At 42.9% G+C, this 23,819-nt stretch overlaps 1 protein-coding gene across 1 annotated transcript in view; it reads left to right on the forward strand.

Moving 5' to 3' along the window:
* LOC138632784 (cytosolic carboxypeptidase 4) overlaps positions 1 to 23,819 on the forward strand; it is a 90,960-nt gene that overhangs the window by 51,737 nt on the left and 15,404 nt on the right. Inside the window, 12 exon segments of the mRNA XM_069718605.1 lie at positions 801 to 1,067; positions 7,251 to 7,334; positions 7,490 to 7,570; positions 7,842 to 7,990; positions 11,376 to 11,463; positions 11,822 to 11,954; positions 12,758 to 12,911; positions 16,766 to 16,946; positions 19,143 to 19,272; positions 22,302 to 22,433; positions 22,563 to 22,625; positions 22,774 to 22,887. Coding sequence (XP_069574706.1) covers positions 801 to 1,067; positions 7,251 to 7,334; positions 7,490 to 7,570; positions 7,842 to 7,990; positions 11,376 to 11,463; positions 11,822 to 11,954; positions 12,758 to 12,911; positions 16,766 to 16,946; positions 19,143 to 19,272; positions 22,302 to 22,433; positions 22,563 to 22,625; positions 22,774 to 22,887 — 1,576 coding nt within the window.

A 23,819-nucleotide genomic window follows, 5' to 3' on the forward strand; every position in this document is an offset into this window, starting at 1 on the left:
TGTCTTGGAGGAGTGTGTCCTGGCTGTCTTTGAGGAATGTGTCTTGGCTGTCTTGTAGGAGTGTGTCCTTGTTGTCTTTGAGGAGTGTGTCCTTTCTGTTTCTGAGTAGTGTGTTCTTGCTGTCTTTGAGGAGTGTGTCCTGGTTGTCTTTGAGGAGTATGTCCTGGTTGTCTCTGAGGAGTGTGTCCTAGTTGTCTTGGAGGAGTGTGTCCTGGTTGTCTTTGAGGAGTGTGTCCTGGTTGTCTTTGAGGAGTGTGTCCTTGCTGTTTCTGAGTAGTGGGTTCTTGCTGTCTTTGAGGAGTGTGTCCTGGTTGTCTCTAAGGAGTGTGTCCTGGTTGTCTTGTAGGAGTGTGTCCTGGTTGTCTCTAAGGAGTGTGTCCTGGTTGTCTTTGAGGAGTGTGTCCTGGTTGTCTCTAAGGAGTGTGTTGTCCTGGTTGTCTTTGAGGAGTGTGTCCTGGTTGTCTCTAAGGAGTGTGTTGTCCTGGTTGTCTTTGAGGAGTGTGTCCTGGTTGTCTCTAAGGAGTGTGTTGTCCTGGTTGTCTTTGAGGAGTGTGTCCTGGTTGTCTCTAAGGAGTGTGTTGTCCTGGTTGTCTTTGAGGAGTGTGTCCTGGTGTCAGTCTGTTGGACTGATTTCATAGAGTTTCTCTCACACAACAAGCACAGCGAGCCGTCTCTCTGTTCCTGCAGTCATTTCACCCTTTAGCTGGACTCTTGCTTATTTTCTGTTTTACATTCTGTCCTTAATACTCTTTTTATCTGTCCTTGGTCCTAACACTCTGAACTTTGTTTTCTGCTCGTAGGGCAGAGGCCTCTTCAGCTCAGAGAGGAGACGAGCAGGATGATGATGAAGAGGGAGCAGAGAGATCCCTTCATCGCACCGTGATAGACCGGTTGTTGGAGAGACACGGTGCCTGTATCCCCCACCACCAACCCAAGCTTTACTGCGCTGCTGCTACCAGAACCAGGTCTATCCCAGGGTTCAGTATCCTGGCCTTTCCTGACTTCTGGGGTCATCTCCCACCACCGAGACATGAACCTATGGCGCCGCGCAGACCCAACATACAGAGGTATATACAGTATACAGTTTGTACAGCTCATGTCACATGGAGAGATGTTTACAGTAGAGGGTCCGGAAACAGTTCATTAATGATGGCTTTAAGTTTAAAGATAGTTGTACCCCCAGCAACATATGCTCATGTTAAAATGTCAGACTCTGTGTTCAGCACTTCCTGAAACCTTTAGCTGCATTCCACTGCTGACACTCTGGAAGACATGTAACAGTAGTGGCTCCACTACATCAATCCAGATATATCCAGCCTGGCGAGGTCGGATAACAACTGGTCAGCAAAAGTACAGGTCGAAAGAACGCATTGAGGTCCGATCTGTTCAGGCCGCGTCCAGAAGTGGCCCGGGCCACTTGTCGCCACATTTGTTTAGCAGTGGAAACTTAATGCGTTCTTTTAGTGAATATCATGGAATTTAGACAGCAGCATCACTACGTGTTAGCAGCTCATGTCACATGAACCTTAGTTGAATTAAACTGAATGAGGAACATCGGTGATGTCAGTGAAATCTACTAAAACAGAGGATAAATCAGAGCTGAGCACTCAGAGGCAGCAGATGAAGGAAGATGGCAGTTTATTCAGTAAAGTTCACAGCAAAGTTGTAGTCATAAAAAGCAGGCCAGGACCAGGACCAGGACCAGGACCAAAAACAGGAACAGGAACAGGAACAGGAACACTACCATACGATAGGACATGATATGATGATGGATGTGATTGGGGACAGAGGCTGAAGACAGGGTCTGGGCTGGTGGTACGACAGAAGTACTGGTAACCTGCTTCTTCTGAGCCCATATGAAGACGATGAAGAAGCTGAGTTCTCAGTCAATCTTCCTCACATGTTCTCTTCCCTTCCACATACTCGGCTGCCAGCTTTTTTTTTGTTCCCCACTCAATCATTCCAGTATTCCCACTCTCCTGCAGTCTTCCTCAGTCTCCCTGTCACATACCATCATTCCCCCATCTGTTCCTTTATTACACCATCGTCTCCCCTCCGGCAGATGTGACAGCCGTGATAGCTTTATTCTGAGCTGTGTTTCCCCTCTTTTCGGTTCCTTACGTTCCTTCTTCCGTGTTATCCGTCTTCATACATGGACGGCAACGACAGCTGTATGTTTCCAGACCCGGGAGCTTAAAGAGATGAATAAATGCTCGTTGTGTGTCCCTGTTAATCTGAGCTGTGTGTACTGCATCATGTGTACAACATGCAGTTTTTCTACATGATGCACACGATGAGCATGTTGCACTAACTCAGAAGGAATGGGCTGATGATGACAGAGGAGACGGAGAGCTGAAACTCTGCTCTGCGCTTTGCATTTCAATGCAGCCTCTTCATTTATATGCTGATTGGTGCTCACACTGAGCGCCACTGTTTTTTAGAGTCAACTTCAAGTTGTGCATTTCAGTCCCAAAGTGCCCGCAGCTTCTTGTAAACAAGGAAAGGCTCTTAATCCAACTTCATTAGATTTGTTCACATTTGCTATTTTGATCTGATTTTATAAACACACATTTAAATGTTGCTGCAGAGGCTGATGCTCCTGACAGTAGCAGTCAGCAGTGTGTCAGCAGCAGTGTTACTGTGTGTTACTGTGTGTTATACTGTGTGTGTGTGTGTGTGTGTGTGTGTGTGTGTGTGTGTGTGTGTGTGTGTGTGTGTGTGTGTGTGTGTCAGCAGCAGTGTTACTGTGTGTTACTATGTGTTATACTGTGTGTGTGTGTGTGTGTGTGTGTGTGTGTGTGTGTGTGTGTGTGTGTGTGTGTGTGTGTGTGTGTGTGTGTGTGTGTGTGTGTGTGTCAGCAGCAGTGTTACTGTGTGTTACTATGTGTTATACTGTGTGTGTGTGTGTGTGTGTGTGTGTGTGTGTGTGTGTGTGTGTGTTACACTGTGTGTGTGTGTACTGTGTGTGTGTGTTAAACTGTGTGTGTGTGTCAGCAGCAGTGTTACTGTGTGTTATACTGTGTGTGTGTGTGTGTGTGTGTGTGTGTGTGTGTGTGTGTGTGTGTGTGTGTGTGTGTGTGTGTGTGTGTGTGTGTGTGTGTGTGTGTGTGTGTGTGTGTGTCAGCAGCAGTGTTACTGTGTGTTACTATGTGTTATACTGTGTGTGTGTGTGTGTGTGTGTGTCAGCAGCAGTGTTACTGTGTGTTACTGTGTGTTACACTGTGTGTGTCTGCAGCAGTGTTACTGTGTGTGTGTCTGCAGCAGTGTTACTGTGTGTTACTATGTGTTAAACTGTGTGTGTGTGTCAGCAGCAGTGTTACTGTGTGTTACTATGTGTTAAACTGTGTGTGTGTGTGTCTGCAGCAGTGTTACTGTGTGTGTGTCTGCAGCAGTGTTACTGTGTGTTACTATGTGTTAAACTGTGTGTGTGTCAGCAGCAGTGTTATTATGTGTCAGCAGCAGTGTTACTGTGTGTTACTATGTGTTAAACTGTGTGTGTGTGTGTGTGTGTGTGTCTGCAGCAGTGTTACTGTGTGTTACTATGTGTTAAACTGTGTGTGTGTCAGCACTGTGTGCAGTGTTATTATGTGTCAGCAGCAGTGTTACTGTGTGTTACTGTGTTATACTGTGTGTGTGTGTGTGTGTGTGTGTGTGTGTCAGCAGCAGTGTTACTGTGTGTTATACTGTGTGTGTGTGTGTGTGTCAGCAGCAGTGCTATTATGTGTCAGCAGCAGTGTTACTGTGTGTTACTGTGTGTTATACTGTGTGTGTGTGTGTGTGTGTGTGTGTGTGTGTGTGTGTGTGTGTGTGTGTGTGTGTGTGTGTGTGTGTCACAGTGTTACTGTGTGTTACTGTGTGTGTGTGTGTGTGTGTGTGTGTGTGTGTGTGTGTCAGCAGCAGTGTTACTGTGTGTTACTGTGTGTTACACTGTGTGTGTCTGCAGCAGTGTTACTGTGTGTGTGTCTGCAGCAGTGTTACTGTGTGTTACTATGTGTTAAACTGTGTGTGTGTGTGTCAGCAGCAGTGTTATTATGTGTCAGCAGCAGTGTTACTGTGTGTTATACTGTGTGTGTGTGTGTGTGTGTGTGTGTGTGTGTGTGTGTGTGTGTGTGTGTGTGTGTGTGTGTGTGTGTGTGTGTGTGTGTGTGTCAGCAGCAGTGTTACTGTGTGTTACTATGTGTTATACTGTGTGTGTGTGTGTGTGTGTGTGTGTGTCAGCAGCAGTGTTACTGTGTGTTACTGTGTGTTACACTGTGTGTGTGTGTGTCTGCAGCAGTGTTACTGTGTGTGTGTCTGCAGCAGTGTTACTGTGTGTTACTATGTGTTAAACTGTGTGTGTGTCAGCAGCAGTGTTATTATGTGTCAGCAGCAGTGTTACTGTGTGTTACTATGTGTTAAACTGTGTGTGTGTGTGTGTGTGTGTGTGTGTGTGTGTGTGTGTGTGTGTCTGCAGCAGTGTTACTGTGTGTTACTATGTGTTAAACTGTGTGTGTGTCAGCAGCAGTGTTATTATGTGTCAGCAGCAGTGTTACTGTGTGTTACTGTGTTATACTGTGTGTGTGTGTGTGTGTGTGTGTGTGTGTGTGTGTGTGTGTGTGTGTGTGTGTGTGTGTGTGTGTGTGTGTGTGTGTGTGTGTCAGCAGCAGTGTTACTGTGTGTTATACTGTGTGTGTGTGTGTGTGTGTGTGTGTGTGTGTGTGTGTGTGTGTGTGTGTGTGTGTGTGTGTGTGTGTGTGTGTGTGTGTGTCAGCAGCAGTGCTATTATGTGTCAGCAGCAGTGTTACTGTGTGTTACTGTGTGTTATACTGTGTGTGTCTGCAGCAGTGTTGCTGTGTGTTACTGTCTTTTCCTTGCCGTGTGGAACATGACTTGGACAACAGACTATCTAAATGAATTATTATTGAATCAGATTGATCATATATGCCTGTGAAATCCTATTGACTGCCCTGCTGTTCTCTCTGGGTAGCCTGTAAGTAGCTGGCGGCTCTGAAAAAAAAATCTGCTTTTAAATTGAACTGTATTTAAAAACAAAGACAGTCACCAAATCCCATGTGCAGAATAGAGACCGTGTATAGAAGTGGACGTCGTCTCTGGGTCTGGAAAGTGAAGCCGATGCTGGAGTGAAGTACATCCTGACTGTCTGAGAGCCTCCAGCTGACTGTGTCCTCCTGAAGACACACAACTTTAAAAACGCCTCACAAATACCTGTATCTATAAATGCTGCTGTAGCGAAAACATTTCCCTTTGGGGATTAATAAAGTAACTACCTACCCAAATAGAGAGTTTAAAAAAAGACTTGGTCATTTCCGAAGACAACTGGTCATTGTATGTTTTAAGAAACTAAGAAAAATATAGAATTGTAACTGTATGTGCACAGCAGCTGCTGCAGTGGTCAGACCTTCCATCTCCTTTCATATTGTCTGTTTGTATGAGCTCTGTGTCAGTGTTTATGATCATATTTATATTCATTTATATTACTGCATTCACTGTACTGTGAATCTGCATCTATATGTGTGTGTTTTTGGGTGTGTTTTTAATGTCCCTCCTCTGAGACGTCTCCTCAGCACTTTCACCTTCCGACTGCTGCTGAGAACAGACGCTGGCATTTTAAAATGTTTAAGATGTGATTTCTCTCTGAACTTCATTTTATTATGTTGCCTGTCTGTCGCTCATATAAACAGAGAACGTTGGAGACTTCAGCCTGTCATCAGAACTAAAGTTAATGCCCGTTTTGTTAATGCTGCTTTGTGAGTAAACTGTCTCTTAGTAGAATGAGATTAATGTGAGAGACCTTTAAACTCTGTCGGACTTCAAACCCAAATGTTCCCGTTCAGCCCAATCTGCCTCTGTCTGCGCCGGGAAAAATACTTTCCCAGTGTTTAAAGGACAGAGGAAGCTTTTCTTTTTATCCTGGAGCTGAGCAGCTTCCACTGACTGAACATTACATTTAAACTGGTGAGACTGATGTCAGTGCTTGTTTGTTCAGAGCTTCTGCTGTGTGCATTAAAGCGTCAATCCCACAACCCCATCAGGACTTTAGAGTTGTCTTCATTAAATTAGTTCTCCTTTCACATTTTACTCTATTAATTCATATTCAAACCAAAGTCATATTGAACAGACTTATTTATCCTTGTATGTCAGATAACAGAAGCAATAAGAAATGAATTGCTCCCTTTTCACTATTTTCCTCTTTATTTCTATTTTCTGTCATCTAACAAAACTGAAGACATCAACACAACTGCAACATGCCTTTTATATTTCAGGTTCCTCTCAGTGTTCTCTGTTTGTCTGGATGAAAGTGTAATTCTGTTAACCAGCAGGTCTGAGGTTATATGAAGCATTGTCCATTCATATGTGTTTGGAATATTTCTGGACCTGATGTCGAAGCAGCCATTCATAAACATTATTAATTGACTAACATTTGTTTTATCATGATAAAAAGTTGTGGTGGTTTCCAAGGGTCCAACATGTGTCCCCCGTAAATCCATCCCTCCCTCGTTTGAGTCTCTCAAAGCTCTTCTGTTCTTTTCATCTCTTTTCTTTCACTGATCTGAAAGTTTTTGATCAGTCAGACTGCTGTGTCTGAATTTATCTCTGTGAAAGACTTCATTATTTCTCCTGCTGGTTGCTGGCAGGAACATTGTTGACGGTATGAGTAAAGGTAACGTGGATAGAAAAGCTGTGAACGACTGAAGAGCGGTTATGGTGATTAACTAGTTCTTCCTGCCTCACCTGTGGTTTCCTCCGGGCTCGGGTCTGTCAGGTCGTCAGGGAGCGTTTCAGAGGCAAATAGTTTTGACTTCCTGTTCTAACTTTTGTGCTTCTAGCAGGTAACCGCTGTTCGACAGGTTTTTTTGTGTCCATTTTGTATTTACATGTTGTTATTTCCTACTTTGTGCTGCAGCCTGCAGATAAAATTAATCCTCTTAATAAATATTTTGTCTTACTTTAAAGACTGCAGGAGTAGACAGTGATGTGGAGTCTGCACAGGTTGTTTTATTTTGTAAATTAACCGGATGCTCTGTGCTTTTGTCTGTCCGACTTCCTGCCGGGCTGATCTGGTTTGTGCGTTCTCCGACACACTAATAGACTGAGGACATATCTTTAGCGCCGCTGCTCATCTGGTCTCCTCTGACACTCCCTGCACATCTGTAACAACTAAACTTTCCTGCTGCCGCAAATGTAACATCAAAGGATCATTTATCCACAATGTTAATATTTGTCTGCCTGAATATGTTTGTCTTTGTCAGGCAAAAGGTGTTCGAAGATGTCCAACGTTTTTTGAATACTGATGACATCATCAACCAGGTAGTCTTTGACCTGGAAGACAACAGGTGGGTCAACAACACATACAGTACATACAGTATACACACACAGAAACTTCTGAAAGCTTTAAGCTTACAAAATTATAGGTTTTCAATTTTTATTGTGGAATATAAACTAATGTGCTCTAAAAATCCATCTGACCTTCTCTTTGTCTGTCTGTCAGTCTGCAGAGTCACTCAGACTCTCTGAGGTTTTATTCTAAGTTTGAATGTGGGAACCTGAGAAAGGCTATTCAGGTCCGCAGGTATGAACACACACACAAAGCTACATATAAAAACATGCGCGCACACACACATAGCTGAGTGGAACAGCACATCTGATATTGTTGCTTCAACACAGTCCGTACAAACTCAGTAAGTCATTATGTAACCTGAATAAATCCAGTTTCTCTCCTCTCCTCTCCTCTCCTCTCCTCTCCTCTCCTCTCCTCTTTCTCCTCTCCTCTCCTCTCCTCTCCTCTCCTCTCCTCTCCTCTCCTCTCCTCTCCTCTCCTCTCCTCTCCTCTCCTCTCACAGATATGAATATGACCTCATATTGAATGCAGATGCTAACACTTCCCAGCACACCCAGTGGTTTTACTTTGAGGTCAGCAACATGGTAGCAAACGTCCCGTACCGATTTAATGTCATCAACTGTGAGAAGATCAACACCCAGTTCAATTATGGTGAGATATGTGTGTGTGTGTGTGTGTGTGTGTGTGTATTACTCATTAAAAAACTCATACAGTTTTTATATCTACAGGATTCAACTCCCCACTACTGCGTCTATACATTTAATTTAAAGTTTGAATATGAGCGCTCACATACTTGTGTGAATTTGCATTTGCATCTTCCACCCTGATACCCTGTGCTGGACCGTCTCAGGAGTGTCTTTGCTTAGCCTCTACCTCCGGTCCCGCCTGCCGTGGTAGACTCTCGTTTCTATAGATCTCCTGCTTTGTGCCTGTTCTGGTGCTGCCGTGATCAGAGCCTCTGTGCTGTCCTGCAGACCGGCCTTTTCTAGCTGCTGATAGGATTTCTTGATGTCGGCCACTTCCTCTGTCTCCTGATGATACACGTAATGGAGGGGCTCGGTCTTCCATGATATTTCCCCTTCCTCCTCATCACCCTCTGTGTTCTGCTGGTACTCTTTTAGCAGTTTATCCTGGGAGGATTGAGGGTGTCCTCCTGATTTATTCCCTCCATGCATTGTGTTTTTGTGTCTTGACATCACTAGGATGTGCTGTATCTCCTCCTGTCGTCAGCTTACTTTTCCAGCTGGGTATCCGATAATTGGTAGTGAACACACTGGTGGTTGAAGAAAGCAAACACAGAGTCACAGTAAGTTGAAGCTTGAATCATTTTAAAGTGATGGCTGCTGGGTAAATACGTGAGTCAGTTTAGATTGTCATGTAGACACACAAAACCAGACATTTACAAATAGCAGTTTGAAATCCAGCACGTGACTAAATATACAGACTGCTTCTGAGTTGTCTGCAAATCTGTGTCACACCATTTGAAATGACATGATTAGATGTGAATCAGACCTCATTAACTTGAACCACGCAAAAAGTAGGAATGGGATCCATCAGAAGCTCCAATGGCTCTCCACCTGTGGGATTTTCTTCTTCATGTGTCTTTGTCTCTCTGACTATCAGTGTTCAGTCTGTTGCTCACACATACAGCGTCAGGGTCGAGGAAACAGACATTACTGTGTTTTCTTTTATTCTCCTACAGCTACAGGCTCAGCAGTAACCCAACCACAATACATTCACCATTCATTACACACACACACACACACACACACACACACACACACACACACACACACACACACACACACACACACACACACACACACACACACACACACACACACACACACACACACACACACACACACACACACACACACACAGTGTCTCCAGGAGCAATCTCAGCTCTCTCATAAACACATACTCCACACGGATTCATGCCGTGGCATCTGTACCGGACAATAGTGCTTTTTAACGCAGGCAATTGGTTTCATCATGGAGAAGAGGTGAATTAATGGAAGAAGTGGTTGCTCTTCCACATAGTGTGTATCTCATTGTACAGGAAATAGCTTTCTGGAAGGTTGCAATTTTCTGACCGGCTCAGAAGCCATCCAGCTATCTGTCTTCAACACCTGGTGATCAGATGCTGCTTCGTTTAAGAGGCTCTTTGACTTTTCCAGCCACAGAGTTAAATCCTCTGCAGATAGAAACTGTGCATACTGAGGGGGAAGGTTTGGGTCACTGATGTGTTGCATTTTTTGCCATTAAGCCAAAGTTGACTGAGTGACAGGAAACACAGGGCCATCTGATGTGTCATATCTATAGAGCTGCTGCACTGGAACGATGCTCCGCCCCTTTTTTCTCCAAGTGAGTAAATAAAATGTTCACGGTTGTCTTGATCCGGTTGAAATTCATTTACATTTTTTAAGTGTTTCAAGATCCGATTATCTCTAAAGTGTCCTGCAAGAGAGACGATAAAAACTAATGAAACAGTCAAAGTTATCGCGTGGACATTTAATGTGAACCTTCTTTTGGTCCGCTACCATTTGCCTTGTTAAAGTTACTGCATTGCATTTTTATACGAACTCAGCACTTCCTATTTGTTTCAAATCAAAAGCCCTCTTTCATTTCAGTGGATAGAAATCCTTAACAATGCTTTTATTGTGAAACATTTGAAAGGAAGTGTTGTGATGATCACATTGTAGATGTTAATCCAGAATAACTGTTGGAAACATCAGGATTATATTATTGACTTGATTAAATTAAAATGATGGAACTACACATTATTGACAGTTGTATGTAAACCTGCCAAAGTAGGAACATGTGGTTACACAACTCTAGACACGAGCCACAACTTAACCGTGCACACACGTCACAGGTGTGCTCCAGTACTTCAACACATAGCACTACAGACCGTTGCAAACATACAGGAGATGTAGGAATGGAGGCCCGTGCTTCATTCTTAGGAGTACATAGTTATCCCTTCATGAACCACAGACAGGTGTCATGAAATGGTCAGAAAGGAGTTTATCTTCAATTCAGATTAAATCCACTCACTTTATTTTAACTGCAGCAGTGAGCCGTCCAGCTGAGGTCTGAGAGAGAGATTAAAACTTCTTACTGACAGCCCACTATAAATAATAAAAAGGGACATTAATAAACACAGATGTGCAAAAAAAGGAAATGACACAGCTATAAAACATATATGTTGCCACATGTCTACATAACTAATACGTGTAATGAACAAAAGGTAGAGGACACTATTTTAGTGGAAGAGGTGTGTTTGCCCTGAGAACAGCATTTCAGAACCATGTGTGTTTCTTACACAGTGTCAGTCTGCTGCTGTCTGATTCATTCAGCAAGACCAGCAATAACATCACAATGCTTTAAATGTAAATAACGAAATTTAGTTTTATGGTTCTACTTTTATAAACTGTGGAACCACAAGCAGGCAGCACTTTGAAAGAAGGTATGTGGTGATGACCCGGTTCTAGGAGATCTCTGAGATCAGATACAGTCATGAGGAGCTTTGTATGTAAATAGAGGGATTTTAACTTCTGTCTTGATTTTGCAGGAAGCCAATAAAAGAAGTTAAGAGATATGATGAGAAATCAGAGACGAGGTGGTGATCGTGCCTCAGCAGGGGTCTCACAGGAAGCTAACTGACAACAGTTCAGTCAAGCTGAGTTGAAACTGTAAACGAGAACATAAAAGTGTAATAAATACTGCAGGAGTAATGTAATAGGATACTTCATATATATGAAGTGGGAAGTTATGTTCAGTATTTATGTTGATGATGCCGATGGTAATTTGCACACATCAAAGCCCGCAGTGTAAATATATATGTATATATATATTTATATATATGCAGTATAAATACATAATTTCTCTTTTAAAATCTTTGTTAAAAGGTAAATAAAAAAATATTATAATATAAATAAAGAATAATTTCACAGACTGTCTGCAGACTGGACACACACCCGTCCGCTGCTGCTCGCTGAGGCTCACTGTCCATCTGTGTGTGTTGGTTCTGCAGGGATGCAGCCGGTGCTGTACTCCGTGAAGGAGGCTCTGGAAGGTCGACCACAATGGGTCAGAACCGGAACCGATATTTGTTATTTCAGGTAGGAATGCATTTAAGATTGGAGCTCCGTTTTATAATAACAGTCCAGTCAGAGTGGGACTTCATCAAGTCTGTGGATACATGATTTCCAGAAGAGTGACAGGTTGAGCACAGCAGCGTGATCTCTGCAGTAACTTACCAGTGTGACAGTGTGAATGAATCAGAATCGAATGATCTGATCCAACATGATCTGGATTCACCCGCTGAGGCTCAAACTTCAACTAAAGAAAGCTGCTCCTCTGTTTGAAGAGCCGAGCGCTGCAGCAGTGAGCGCTCGGAGACGAAGACGGACACCTTTCAGTGGATCTGTTTTTCCACAAATAACTACCTGTCCTCATTCTCTCTGTTTCCTCTTGCAGAAACCACTTCTGTCCGGCTCGAGGCAGAAGGAGAACAACGTTCTACACTCTGACCTTCACCATCTCCTTCAAACACAACGAGGACGTGTGCTACCTGGCCTATCATTATCCCTACACCTTCTCCGCTCTCAAGGTACTCTCCTCCACGTGTTGTACACCAACATCCTGGACTTTCACTTTGGAAGGATTTTGAATGAAGTGCTTCTACTTTTAATGGAGTTCTAGCACTTGTTGAATGGTAACTTTTACATAAGTTAAGGATTTAATCACTTTGACCACCTACACATCACTAAACGGTCACTTCAGGTGTATGTTGATCTGAAAGAGTGGTGGACATGGTCTGAGTCTGAGAGGATGGAGGAAGTTCTGGCCTGTCTCACGGAGAGAGCTTAGTTCAGTGTGACTCTGTGGGCTTCACTGTGTCCACACATGTGGACGCTGCAGTAGTCAGCAGTATCAGTCCTCTCGTGTGTGCAGTTCTGGAGGTTTGTTGTGTTGAGAACATAATATTCACACACTTGGCTGAGATGACATTGAATACATAGCTGACAGGAATCCCTTGCAGTTAACCTCCTTAAATATTTTCTTATCACTGTTTCTGATGTTGGACAACTGCTTTTTAGCCTGATTTTAAACTGATGACATGATTCAGACGTCCTGACAGAGACCGATGTCAAACATGATTTCATACGATAGAATTCCATGTGACAGGAGTTTTGGAGTTTTGGCCCTAACTGTAATTCTGCTGAATAACATCATGGTGTCCTCCTGCAGGTGGCCACGTGACAGAAATATTGAGATTGAGGAGTCCAACTGTTCTGACCCTCCGCCACCGATCCACACTGATCATAGCAAAGAGTTCATTATATTTGACACGCCGTACCTTTCAAAAGCTCTGTGTCCCTCCACACAGCCACATGTTTTTGTGTCTGTTAGGCTCATTTGACGGTGCTGCAGAAGTCTGTGGATCCTGCCAAGGTGTTTTTCCGCCAGCAGATTCTTTGTGAAACTTTGGCTGGAAACTCGTGTCCAGTGGTCACCATCACTGCCTGTCCTGCTAGCAGGGGCTGGAAAGACCTGCACCAGCTCCGTGAGTACTGTGTGTGTGTGTGTGTGTGTGTGTGTGTGTGTGTGTGTGTGTGTGTGTGTGTGTGTGTGTGTGTGTGTGTGTGTGTGTGTGATGAGCTGGGATAAAGGGTCAGAGTGGGGGAGATCATGTAAACAGGGAGGCATCTTTTTCTAAGCGAGTAGATGGAATCTGTGTGTGCAGAGTTTACAGGTGTGTACAGGTGTGTGCATCATGTACTGTGTTTGCATTGTGTACTGTGTATTTCTCTCTCTCTCTCTCTCTCTCTCTCTCTCTCTCTCTCTCTCTCTCTCTCTCTCTCTCTCTCTCTCTCTCTCTCTCTCTCTCTCTCTCTCTCTTTGCATTGTGTACTGTGTTTGCAGTGTGTACTGTGTTTGCAGTGTGTGTACAGGGGTGTACAGAGTTGATGGAAAGACATGTGTAGAGTGTACAGGTGTGTGAAGCATGTGCAGTGTATGCACAGTCTGGACAGGTGTGTGTGTGTGTGTGTGTGTGTGTGTGTGTGTGTGTGTGTGTGTGTGTGTGTGTGTGTGTGTGTGTGTGTGTGTGTGTGTGTGTGTGTGTGTGTGTGTGTGTGTGTGTGTGTGTGTGTGTGTGTGTGAGAGAGCAGACACACACAGGCAGACAAAGCTTTGTTTATTTTCAGTTGTTAATTGAAAGTCAGTGATCCTTAGCTGCTGGAAATATGAGGAAATAATTTGTTTGAGAGAACATCATATGAGATTCATCACAGCATATCCATATTAGCATAATATTATAGCTTCCTATTGCAGCTGCTGTTACACACCAGGCATCTGAGCATAGTAATTATTCCATTTCTTCTTGTTATTTTCCTTCAAACGTTCCAACACAGTCGGCGTCTCAGTAGTCGAAAAGAACTGCTAGATTTCACATTCGATCCTCATTCATGTTAATAAGAGAACGTCTAATTGGAAAGGTTTAAAATGAGCGTGTGGTCGATTCGCTCCTCACAAGAAGTGGATCCAGTGTTCACATTAACAGGTGTTTTCCTTCTGATTCATCAGTTTTCATGAATCTTTGATTGTCTCTGATTGATTCTGTCTGTTAACATGAATCAGTCAGTTCATATAATATTCTGTTTGACTGAGCAACACAAGCTTACAGCCAGTAAAAGGAGGCAGTGACTAATCCACTCAGTGCTGTTTCTTTTCTGTCGGCATAGATGAATGCTCATGTTTATTCAGTTTGCTGTATGTGGTACAACATGTTGAAAGTCCAACTGTTTTCAGTCACAACTTGATTTCAGTTCACCACCTTTCTGTCCAGTAATCATGGATAAATACACTTTAATGAGTTGGGCTGCATGTAAAACATGCAGGGGAAAAAAAAACCCAGAGCAGACTGAGGTTATGGTGACATCATATCTGAGATGCTGTGTGTTCTGACTCAAAAGGATTGTGATATGATAACGTTGGGTTCTTCCTCGTATGTGTTTCCCTTGTTCATGTGGACATTTTTTACACATTCTCCTCGGCGTGCATGCTCAACAGTTTCCTTGCTGCCTGATAGATGTTTGTTAGATCTGTAGTAAGAAATGTCTGTGCGAGGCCGAGCTCAAAGTGACATCATGTCAGGAGGTAAATGAAGAAATATATCTTTCACATGATGAAGTCAGCCTATTCAGGAATTATGATGAGACGCACCTTGCAGTTTGTTTGGACCAAGAAGTGCAAAAAAACAAACAAAAAACTGCGCAGACAGGAGCCATTTTGCCTTTTATACCATTTCAGCCCTCAAGAAGTCAAACACTACAGCTGTGACGTCCGTTAAGTCAGGGAGGAGTTCAGGGTTCAGGGTGGACATTGAGATTGGGCCATAGACACCGCAGCAGCCAGCTCTGTTGCAGCTGGAAAACGGTGGATAGAAACAGTGAATCGTTCCACTGCCGATAATATTTGAAAAGTCTGGAAGAGCAGCATGATTTTTATATTTTAAATCTATCAATGTTAACATAGATATAGAATGGAAGTATCTCGTGCACATGCTCTGTCCATTGAGCATGCTCAGTTTGAATTAATCTAGTCAGGGATGTCTCACCAGACAGGAGATTTAAAAACTCAGTACAGTGAGAAAAACAGAGATTTACCTGGTGCTTTAATCAGCACTGAGCAAACTTATTCATTTATATGTGAAAGTCCAACATTATAGATTTAAAGTAGTGTTGTTTTTACCCACTGGATAAAACTACAGATTAGTATCAGAAAATCCTACAACATGTGTCCTTTTCTATATGTTGCTGTCAGCCATTGAGAGCATAGTATACATGGGACACAGTCCTATAAAACTGTTAATGCCTCATTAATATGTGAGGATGCAGCACAGACCGGAGGCTGTATTCTGAGATACAACTCTGAGGACTTGCACAGAAACTCACATTTTTGCATCATGCATGCACCGTTCACTTCCATACTAATAATATTTTCTATCACATGACTCCTAGTGAGATCCGTTGTTGTTGAGTGTGTGAAGGGCGTTCTTCGGTCCAAACGTTCACAAACGTAATGTCAGTCAGACCAACTGGTGCAAAGACTTTCACTGAACGTGTGATCCTGCACTACGGTTTGATTCAGTGCTGTTAAACCCAGTGTAAATCATTAGAAACATCCCCGGGTGGTAAAACAGGTCCCTGATATTCGAATGTTTTCCATTTTCTCATTATAGCAAATTAGACATTCAGTCTGACAGACTTTTTTTTAAATATAAACTTGTTAGAAAAGCTGTGAAAAAAGATGCTGTCATGAACCTCGGAGCCCCATGCTGTGCCCCAGTTCTGTATGACACATTCATTCTAATTAGCAGATACAGAGTCTGTCTGTACAGGAAACATGTCAGAATAAAAGAACAGTCAAAACATTCAGTGTACACAGTAAAATGCAATCCTTGTGTTTGAGTGTGCTGTTGATGGAGGCTGGTGTCCCACAATGCCCTGCTCAAAGGAAAAAGGGGAATGGCTCACAGTCCCAATCGGGACGATTTTAAAAAGAGAATTTGACATTTTGAATCCATCGTCTTTTTCTGAAAAACGATTTGACTCTATTTTAACTTTTCTTTAGAAAACTGTCACAAATTCACGTGGCTGCCGGTATGAAGAGTTGTGATGTGAATTATTTGGCTGCGAGTGTTTTTCTGTTGTTTATTTGTGATGGTGTGTAACGACCTTCAATGCACAGTGATTATTTTTCCCGATGTTTTCTGGAAAGTAGGTGAACTTAATCCTGATCTGTGTCTTAATGTTTGGATGTACATTCTCTTTAAACTTGTCGGTGGAATTTGAACAGTTGCTCGCCAACCTAAACAAGCTGTAAACGGATAAGTGCAGTGCAATAATAATCCCTTTACGTCGTAGTAAATGAACTATGACAGAGCATCCTCTGTCGGCTCGGCGCTCATTCAGACTCGACATGAAGTACGTTCTGAGCAGCAGACTGCTTCTGAGCTCAAACAGCCCTGACTGATCACGCTCTCCATCTGTTGGCTCGCTCTCTGTACACCATTTACACTGAAATCCCTGACACTCGGAGATGTTCATCACGGCCCTCGACAGCATCACCATCATCTTTCATGACCTGTGGTTGTTACATAATTGGCTGGCAGCCACTATCGCTGACAGATTGTTATGTAGAGGACGCAGAATCAGTGCAGCTTTAATCAAAGACCTGATCAGGAAAGCTAACTGGAAATGTAGACAAACACTCGACAACAGTTTAGATGCAGTTTTGTAGATTAATGAGGCACCGACAGCTCACATGTTAACCGATCTCTAAAAACGCAGTCATGTTTCTGCACAACATATGAACTGCATGTTTTCTGTGGTGCTGATGTCTGTCTCTCTGCAGGTAACCGTCCCTGCATCGTGCTGACGGGCCGAGTGCATCCCGGTGAGTCGAACGCCAGCTGGGTGATGAAGGGCACGCTGGAGTTCCTGTGCAGCAGTGATCTGGTGGCCCAGAGTCTGAGGGAGGCCTTCGTCTTCAAGGTCATCCCCATCCTCAACCCGGACGGAGTCATCAATGGCACGTGAGTGCGTGTGTGTGTGTGTAACTGATGGTTATTATTGTATGCATAATTTCTTATCACTAGTATTCAAAAGAAATGCAACAGGCGGGAGACTCTCGACGCTGTGCTGCACTTCTCTTTTCCTTCTGGAATGTCTGTCAGACTCGCTAACTGGCGCCCAACTTACACAACTTTTCCAGTCTTTTGTTTTTTGAGACGTGTTGCTGCCATCAAATTCAAAATGAGCACATATTTTTCATAAAACAATAAAATTTCTCAATTTCAACATTTAATGTTGTTTTCTCTATTTTCAACTAAATAAGAGTTTGAATGATTTTTTGATAATCACATTCTGTTTATTGACATTTCACACAGCGTCCCTACTTTTTTGGAGACGTAGTTGTGTTTTAATGGACTTGGACAGTGGACAAACACTAGTCTTAAATTTAAGTCTGAGCAAACAATTACTCCTAAAGCCAGTCATGGATGAAAACAGAGCCCCTTCTTTTCTTCACCTCGTTAACTTTTAGCTGGTAATCTGCAGTGGATCACACTGTAGATGAGTCTGCCCTGGACAGCTGAGGAGAACAGGCGTCAGCAGCAGGGGGCTGAAACAAAAAGCTGCAATGAACTACAGCTTTACAGTTTGAACAGGAAGACACAGAAACACTCAGCTCCTATTGGAGCTCATCCCAGTGTAACAAAATGTTATCAGACTCATCTGCCAGCTCGTGTGCTATCTCTAAGAGCCCTCATCTCTCTGATTACTTCCTGTCTCTCCTCCCCCTCTGTCTCTCTCTCTGTCTGCCTTTTTCTGTCACACATCTGTCACATGTTACTTGATCAACACTACAGTACTCTAATTGCAGTATTCAGTATCCTGTACATTTTATTAAGTCGTTTTTTAATTGAATGTTCTCCTCCCTCTCCGTCTCTCTCCAAAATCTCCTATCGCCTGAAGTTGGGTAATATCCAGGACGACTTGTGAATATTCATGATGGAGCTGACTGACTGCATCACTGCTAGATGAGACCAACAACCGCAGCCAGAGTTCATGGCAGACAGGCGTTTGAATCATTAGAATGCTTATTGTATGTCAGTGCCACTAGAAGTTTGAAACCACAAGAATGTATGTAATTAACGCGTTTCAGTCCTCGAAATATTCCCACAGATCTCAGACCACTGTCATATGGAGAAATGCATCATTTACGAGGGAATACTTGGATCATATGTTAACCAGTTACTAAATGCATTTTCCTTTTGTTTGGAAATGTCTCCATTGCTCACCATGTAGAAATGCTTAGATTGTGGTGTGACATCATATTTATTTTAACCCTTTAAACACTGCTACTATGCTTCCAATCATATCAGTGTAGTCCTGAAACAAATGATTCATTGTGTCAAAGGGAAAGATATGGGCAGAAATATGTCAGTAGAAACTGCATTTGACTCATTTGTATTTTAATTTAAATTGCAAAACTTAATGTCACTGAAGATTCAACTCTCTAAATGCAGTTCTCACATTTCAAATTCAGTTTCTACTGACACACATTTCTTCTCATAATTCAAACAGTGTAAAACAAAGAAAAATACCACAACAACAAAAAATAGCCATAATTCCTTACTTTGTAATAAGAGTGCATAAATGGCAAAATGATTGTTCTATAGGGGCACAGCCTTGATCTGTGAACCTCTATGTGCTGTGACCAACAAGCAAAATGATTCCAAGCTTTTAGTGTTTTTTTGTAAAAAAAAAAAAAGATGGTGAGTGTTAAAGGAGCAGTGTTCAGGGTTTAGTGGCATCTAGTGGTGTAAAGAGAATCTATGGTGGCCGTAAAACTGGTGAGAACCTGACGGTACCTTTGTGGAGCCAGTGACATTATGAATATTATAGTCTATTTCTGACACTAGATCTCCCCGAATCCCACACTGAACCTTTAACCTTTGATAATGAATGAGGTATTGCATTGAGTTTACCTTTCTGTTACTGGCAGCTTCCAGTGGACAGAGATGTTCTCTTGTGTTTGGGGGATAGTTTTGCAGTAAGAAATTGCATTTATTTTCTTTTTCAATAAAGCAGCTGTTACATATTCCATCTATTTTTTTGTTTGTTTTTTTTGTCACATACTATGTGAATATACCAAACAGTAACAAAACGGTAACAGTGTATGAAAGCACTCACAGGACAAATGTCGTGTCTCTGCTGTGTCTCCTCAGGAATCGCTGTGATCTTAACAGTGAGGACCTGAATCGTCAGTGGTGTAAACCGGACCCCGTCCTGAGTCCAACCATCTACCACACCAAGGGCTTCCTCTACTACCTCAACAGCATCGGACGAACTCCTCTGGTGAGAACACGTACTGCTCTGTACTGGAGATGAAAGCGCCTCCTGCAAGCCGTCTGCCCACTTTGGGACTTTAATTTATAAATACACCTACCAGCACCTCTAATGCACATTAATTTGCATGCATATCTCCTTTGTTTAGTCTGTGAACACAGGAATGTAAAAAACATGTATTTTTCTGGTGGATGTTACGTGTTGGAACTACTTGGAGGGAATATGCACCTGAAGTCATGTCAACACAGTGAGGTTATCAGCTCTGATCCGTCATAACTGTATTTAGAACAAAACAAAAACCTGTGCTCATCACGTGTGTCTGGTGAAGACAGAGACACCTCTTCTTAAGGTTTTATTTACTTTTATTTATACAGAACCAAATCACAACAGAACTAATCTCAGGGTACTTTACGTGGTGACAACATTATAGAGAGGAATTCAACAATCCTCACAGAAACGACAGTTGGGAGGAAAAAAAAAAGACTTTTAGCTGGAAGAAACCTACAACAGAAAGCAGACTCAGAGGTGGAGAACATCCGCATCAAGAGTGAGGGGAGAGCAGAGAGAGAAAAGAGCAGCATTTAGGGTGGCTCAATCAGTTCTGAGACTACTCCTGTTGTATATGAACGATGAACAGCATAAGGAGCAGGAGGAAGGTAGAACTCTACTGACTAAGTGTTACAGGTTTCTTTACTTGATCAAAATCAGCACCTGAGTTACGCCTGTTTTTGTGAGCACTCGTCCGACGCGTCCACTGTTTCTCCTTGGACATGATCAGAGAGCGTACATCAAATATTGCATCAAAAAAATAAACATAACCCCAACCACGTGGTTTTGCGATAAGTTAAATTTTCCTGTAAATCACATGCCTCAAAGCATGCAGTCGGTTTCATTTTCATCCACTACAGGAAAACCTGTAACTTCCACGTCTTGACAGGCCAAAGCGTGGCTATCTCATGTTTTGCGGTTGTGGGTGAGCGTGTCTATTTCACGCCTTGTCATGATACCGGTGTGAGAACTCGGTGTTGACAGTCTGACCCTGTGGGACGATTTCCCTGGAACTGAGTGCTGTGTTGTTTATGAAAAACCACACTTTTTCTTTCTTCACAGTCACTCTCATGTGGTTTTCCTACATGTATCAGTGAGATTTCAAATCAATAGGAACACAATTAACAGCTAACTGAATGCCTGATTACTCCAATTTTTCCTCCTAATACCTACAGATCATTCAGACCGAGTGTGTTCTCGGTCAGTTTGTGTGTGTTTGTATGTGTCCGGCTTGAACTGAAATTTAATGTAATGAGTCTTTAATGACCTCAATAAATCAACTTCAATTAACTCTTCCTAATTAATGGGGCATGTTTTTTTTTCAGATTAATTCACTGCCAACTGTTGTTGTAGTCTGACATACTGTGAAAATCATGTGGACTTTAAAAAGGACCCTCCTCGATGACACATTATGATCGCTCAGTGTGAACACAAACCGTGACACAAACAGTCGCTGCTGTTAAAAAGCCACAAAAATCTCTGAAGGATGTGAGGGTGGAAGGAGAGATCAAAACAGAATAAAGTTCAGTCTCCAAGAGATTTCATTACATTATGAAATTCTCTGCCTTGTTAGAGGAAAGGATCGAACATAAAGGAATCATTCATAACTAAACAATATACAATAGATATAAATAAAAAAAATTAGCAACCCAAAAATAGACAGACAATAATAAATAGATCTGGTTTTCAAGCAGTAATGTTGCTATTATTCCATATGATGATTTTGTGTGTGGAGAAATTCTGTATGTAACATCCTCTCCAAATCAGGAGGCACTTTGATCAAATTTAGGAAATTTATATTGAATTAGGTGAGGTTACAATTATAAAGACACAGGTCAGACCCACTGTGGTTCTGCCCTGTTGGGTCACACTCTACATCTGAACAGGTGGTGCTGTGCTGCTCCGTTGGATACGTGGTGTCGTCTTTGGTTAGTCTTTTGGATTGTTTGGCCTCCCACCGAGTTTGTCCCTATTCACCGGCTCCCGGTCTGCAGCCACCAGACTGTAAACCTGTCCTCCACCCTCAGCCTTCATCTACAGGGTTAATGAAAGCTCCAGTAGCTGCACCATTTAATTAACATCTTAGGCCACTGTTAACTGTCTTCCTGGGCCCAGACTGTCCAGCAGAGTGTCCCACATATCTTGTTTGCTGGTACTTCTGGCCTTGTAGCTGGTAACAGTGTCGCTCCGGTGGGTCAGTCTCAGTCTCAGTGAATATATTAGGCCTGATTATGCTCACAGCAGTCTACAAAGTCCTCAGTGACCCTCTTATACTCCTGTTCATTCCCTTCTGATTCCATGACAGCTCCTTCTGTTATGTCTAAAGTCATGCAGGGTCTAAATAGAAAATGAGAGTGCACCATACCCTGCTGCAGAACACCACATCAGACTCTCCTGAAGGCTTAAACATACTGTTGACTTTTGGTGAGGAGGTCAATGGTCATGCAGCCAGGTGGTCATCTACTCCCACCCCCTCGAGCTCTCCCTGAGCAGTGTGACAGAGATCTGTGTTGCAAGTAGATGCATCACTTTCCTAAATGCGCCGGTCAATAGTTGGACTGCAGGGGATCCAGCTTTTAGCTCACCAGCGGTCAGAGGTGGATCAGTACAGTTTTTTTTCCATTGACCCCGTTCACAGCTGGAAATGAACAGCTCGAAGTTCAGGAGCAATGGAGCTGAATGATGGACCGAAACATTATTATGTCACAGTGAAGTTGACCTTTGACCCTTTGAATCTAAAATGCCATCACTTCATCATTCTATCCTGTCAGACATTTGTGTGACATTTGTTCTGTTCCCCAGAGCTCATGCTCCACATCTCCAAGTAGTTCCAGATAAAATCTCCTCCGGGATCCTCCACCCGTGGGAGTCCGTTTACCTCTCTAAATTTGGATTTGCTCTTTAAACCTTTACTACGAGTTGAATGTGCTCTGTTTATTTGTGTAAATGTTTAACGCAGCATCACAAAGCTCTGTCTCCATGTGCCCCAGGTGTTCTGTGACTACCACGGCCACTCCAGAAAGAAGAATGTGTTCCTGTATGGCTGCAGTGTTAAGGAGACTCTCTGGCAGTCTGGCTCTGCTGTGGACACTGTCGGACTGAAAGAAGATCCTGGATACAGGGTACGACACTCTGACACCACACACTCACACTGTTAGCTTTAAAATGCTCTCCTTATGTGCAGAGCCAGTGGACATGAATGTGTGCTGGTATTTCTGCTGTGGGTTGTCATTGTCTCTCTGTCTCTCCAGACCATCCCAAAGACCCTGGATCGCATCGCACCCGCCTTTTCTTTCAACAGCTGCAACTACTTGGTAACAGTTACAACAATTCTAATAATGATAATCCTTCTTTATGATCATTATCATTACACAGAATAGGTCGCTTTGTTATCTTTGTTAAAAGTAAATCATGTCAGAGATGCTTCCGTGTTCAGACTGAACTCTGATTTGAACTTGTCAGGTGGAGAAGTCTCGGTCTGCCACAGCCCGCGTGGTGGTGTGGAGGGAAATGGGTGTGCTGAGAAGTTATACCATGGAGAGTACTTACAATGGTTGTGACCAGGGAATATACAAGGTGTGTACATGTGTGTGTGTGTGTGTGTGTGTGTGTGTGTGTGTGTGTGTGTGTGTGTGTGTGTGTGTGTGTGTGTGTGTGTGTGTGTGTGTGTGTGTGTGTGTGTGTGGTTGTGTGAAACAGACCCATAGAAACCTTCTGACATCCACTGGTTGCTGAAGGCAGTTTGTTTATTTCTTCTGTGATATATAGTATGTATGTGATATTACTGTGTGTGCTGTGAACATCAGCTCCTGTTGGAGTACAGTATGTCCACACAGCAAAGCTGAATGTTCTCACCCTTATTCAGTGTGTTAGCAATAGTCTGACCAAAATACAGCACATCCTGTGACAAACACATTCATGACAAACCTTTCTGTTATTACACAGTCTGCACATGATATTGCATCATATAGAGAAATCATCTCTAAAATCCAGCTACAACAGAACACACATGGTATTGGATGATATGAACAGTGAATAATAGAACTGAGATAAAGCCGCATAAAGTCACAAGACACAGTGCAATACAATAAGGTTTTTAAAAACAGACACAGTTCTGCAGTGGAAATCACTGCATTGGCTCAGGAACACCTCTGAAAACCATTGTCTGTGAACACAGAACACATTTCTGCATCCAAGGATATTAGCCGTTGATATCTTGCTAGTTCGGAGCCTTTTTGAGCCAGAAGTGATATATTTGGATCTGACTCGATCTAATTGGAAACCCGAGGGTGCTACATCCCGTCCACCTATACCGGAAACCACACTGCACCACAGGCCTGTCCATCAAACTGCCCCCCCCCCCCAAAAGCCCTTTTTTGCAGCTTAATATCAAATTAATGATGGGATTATTTTCGGATGGACCGCCAGAAAACTAATAAGAAAGATCTGCTTTAGTGAGTGGAGGGAAATGAACAGTCCTTGTGGTCTGGGGAAACTCTGAACAACTA

Source organism: Brachyistius frenatus, unplaced genomic scaffold (assembly GCF_029030835.1).
Source record: "Brachyistius frenatus isolate BFR_SWC_R1_liver_20210118 unplaced genomic scaffold, ASM2903083v1 Contig_194, whole genome shotgun sequence".
NCBI lineage: Eukaryota > Metazoa > Chordata > Actinopteri > Embiotocidae > Brachyistius > Brachyistius frenatus.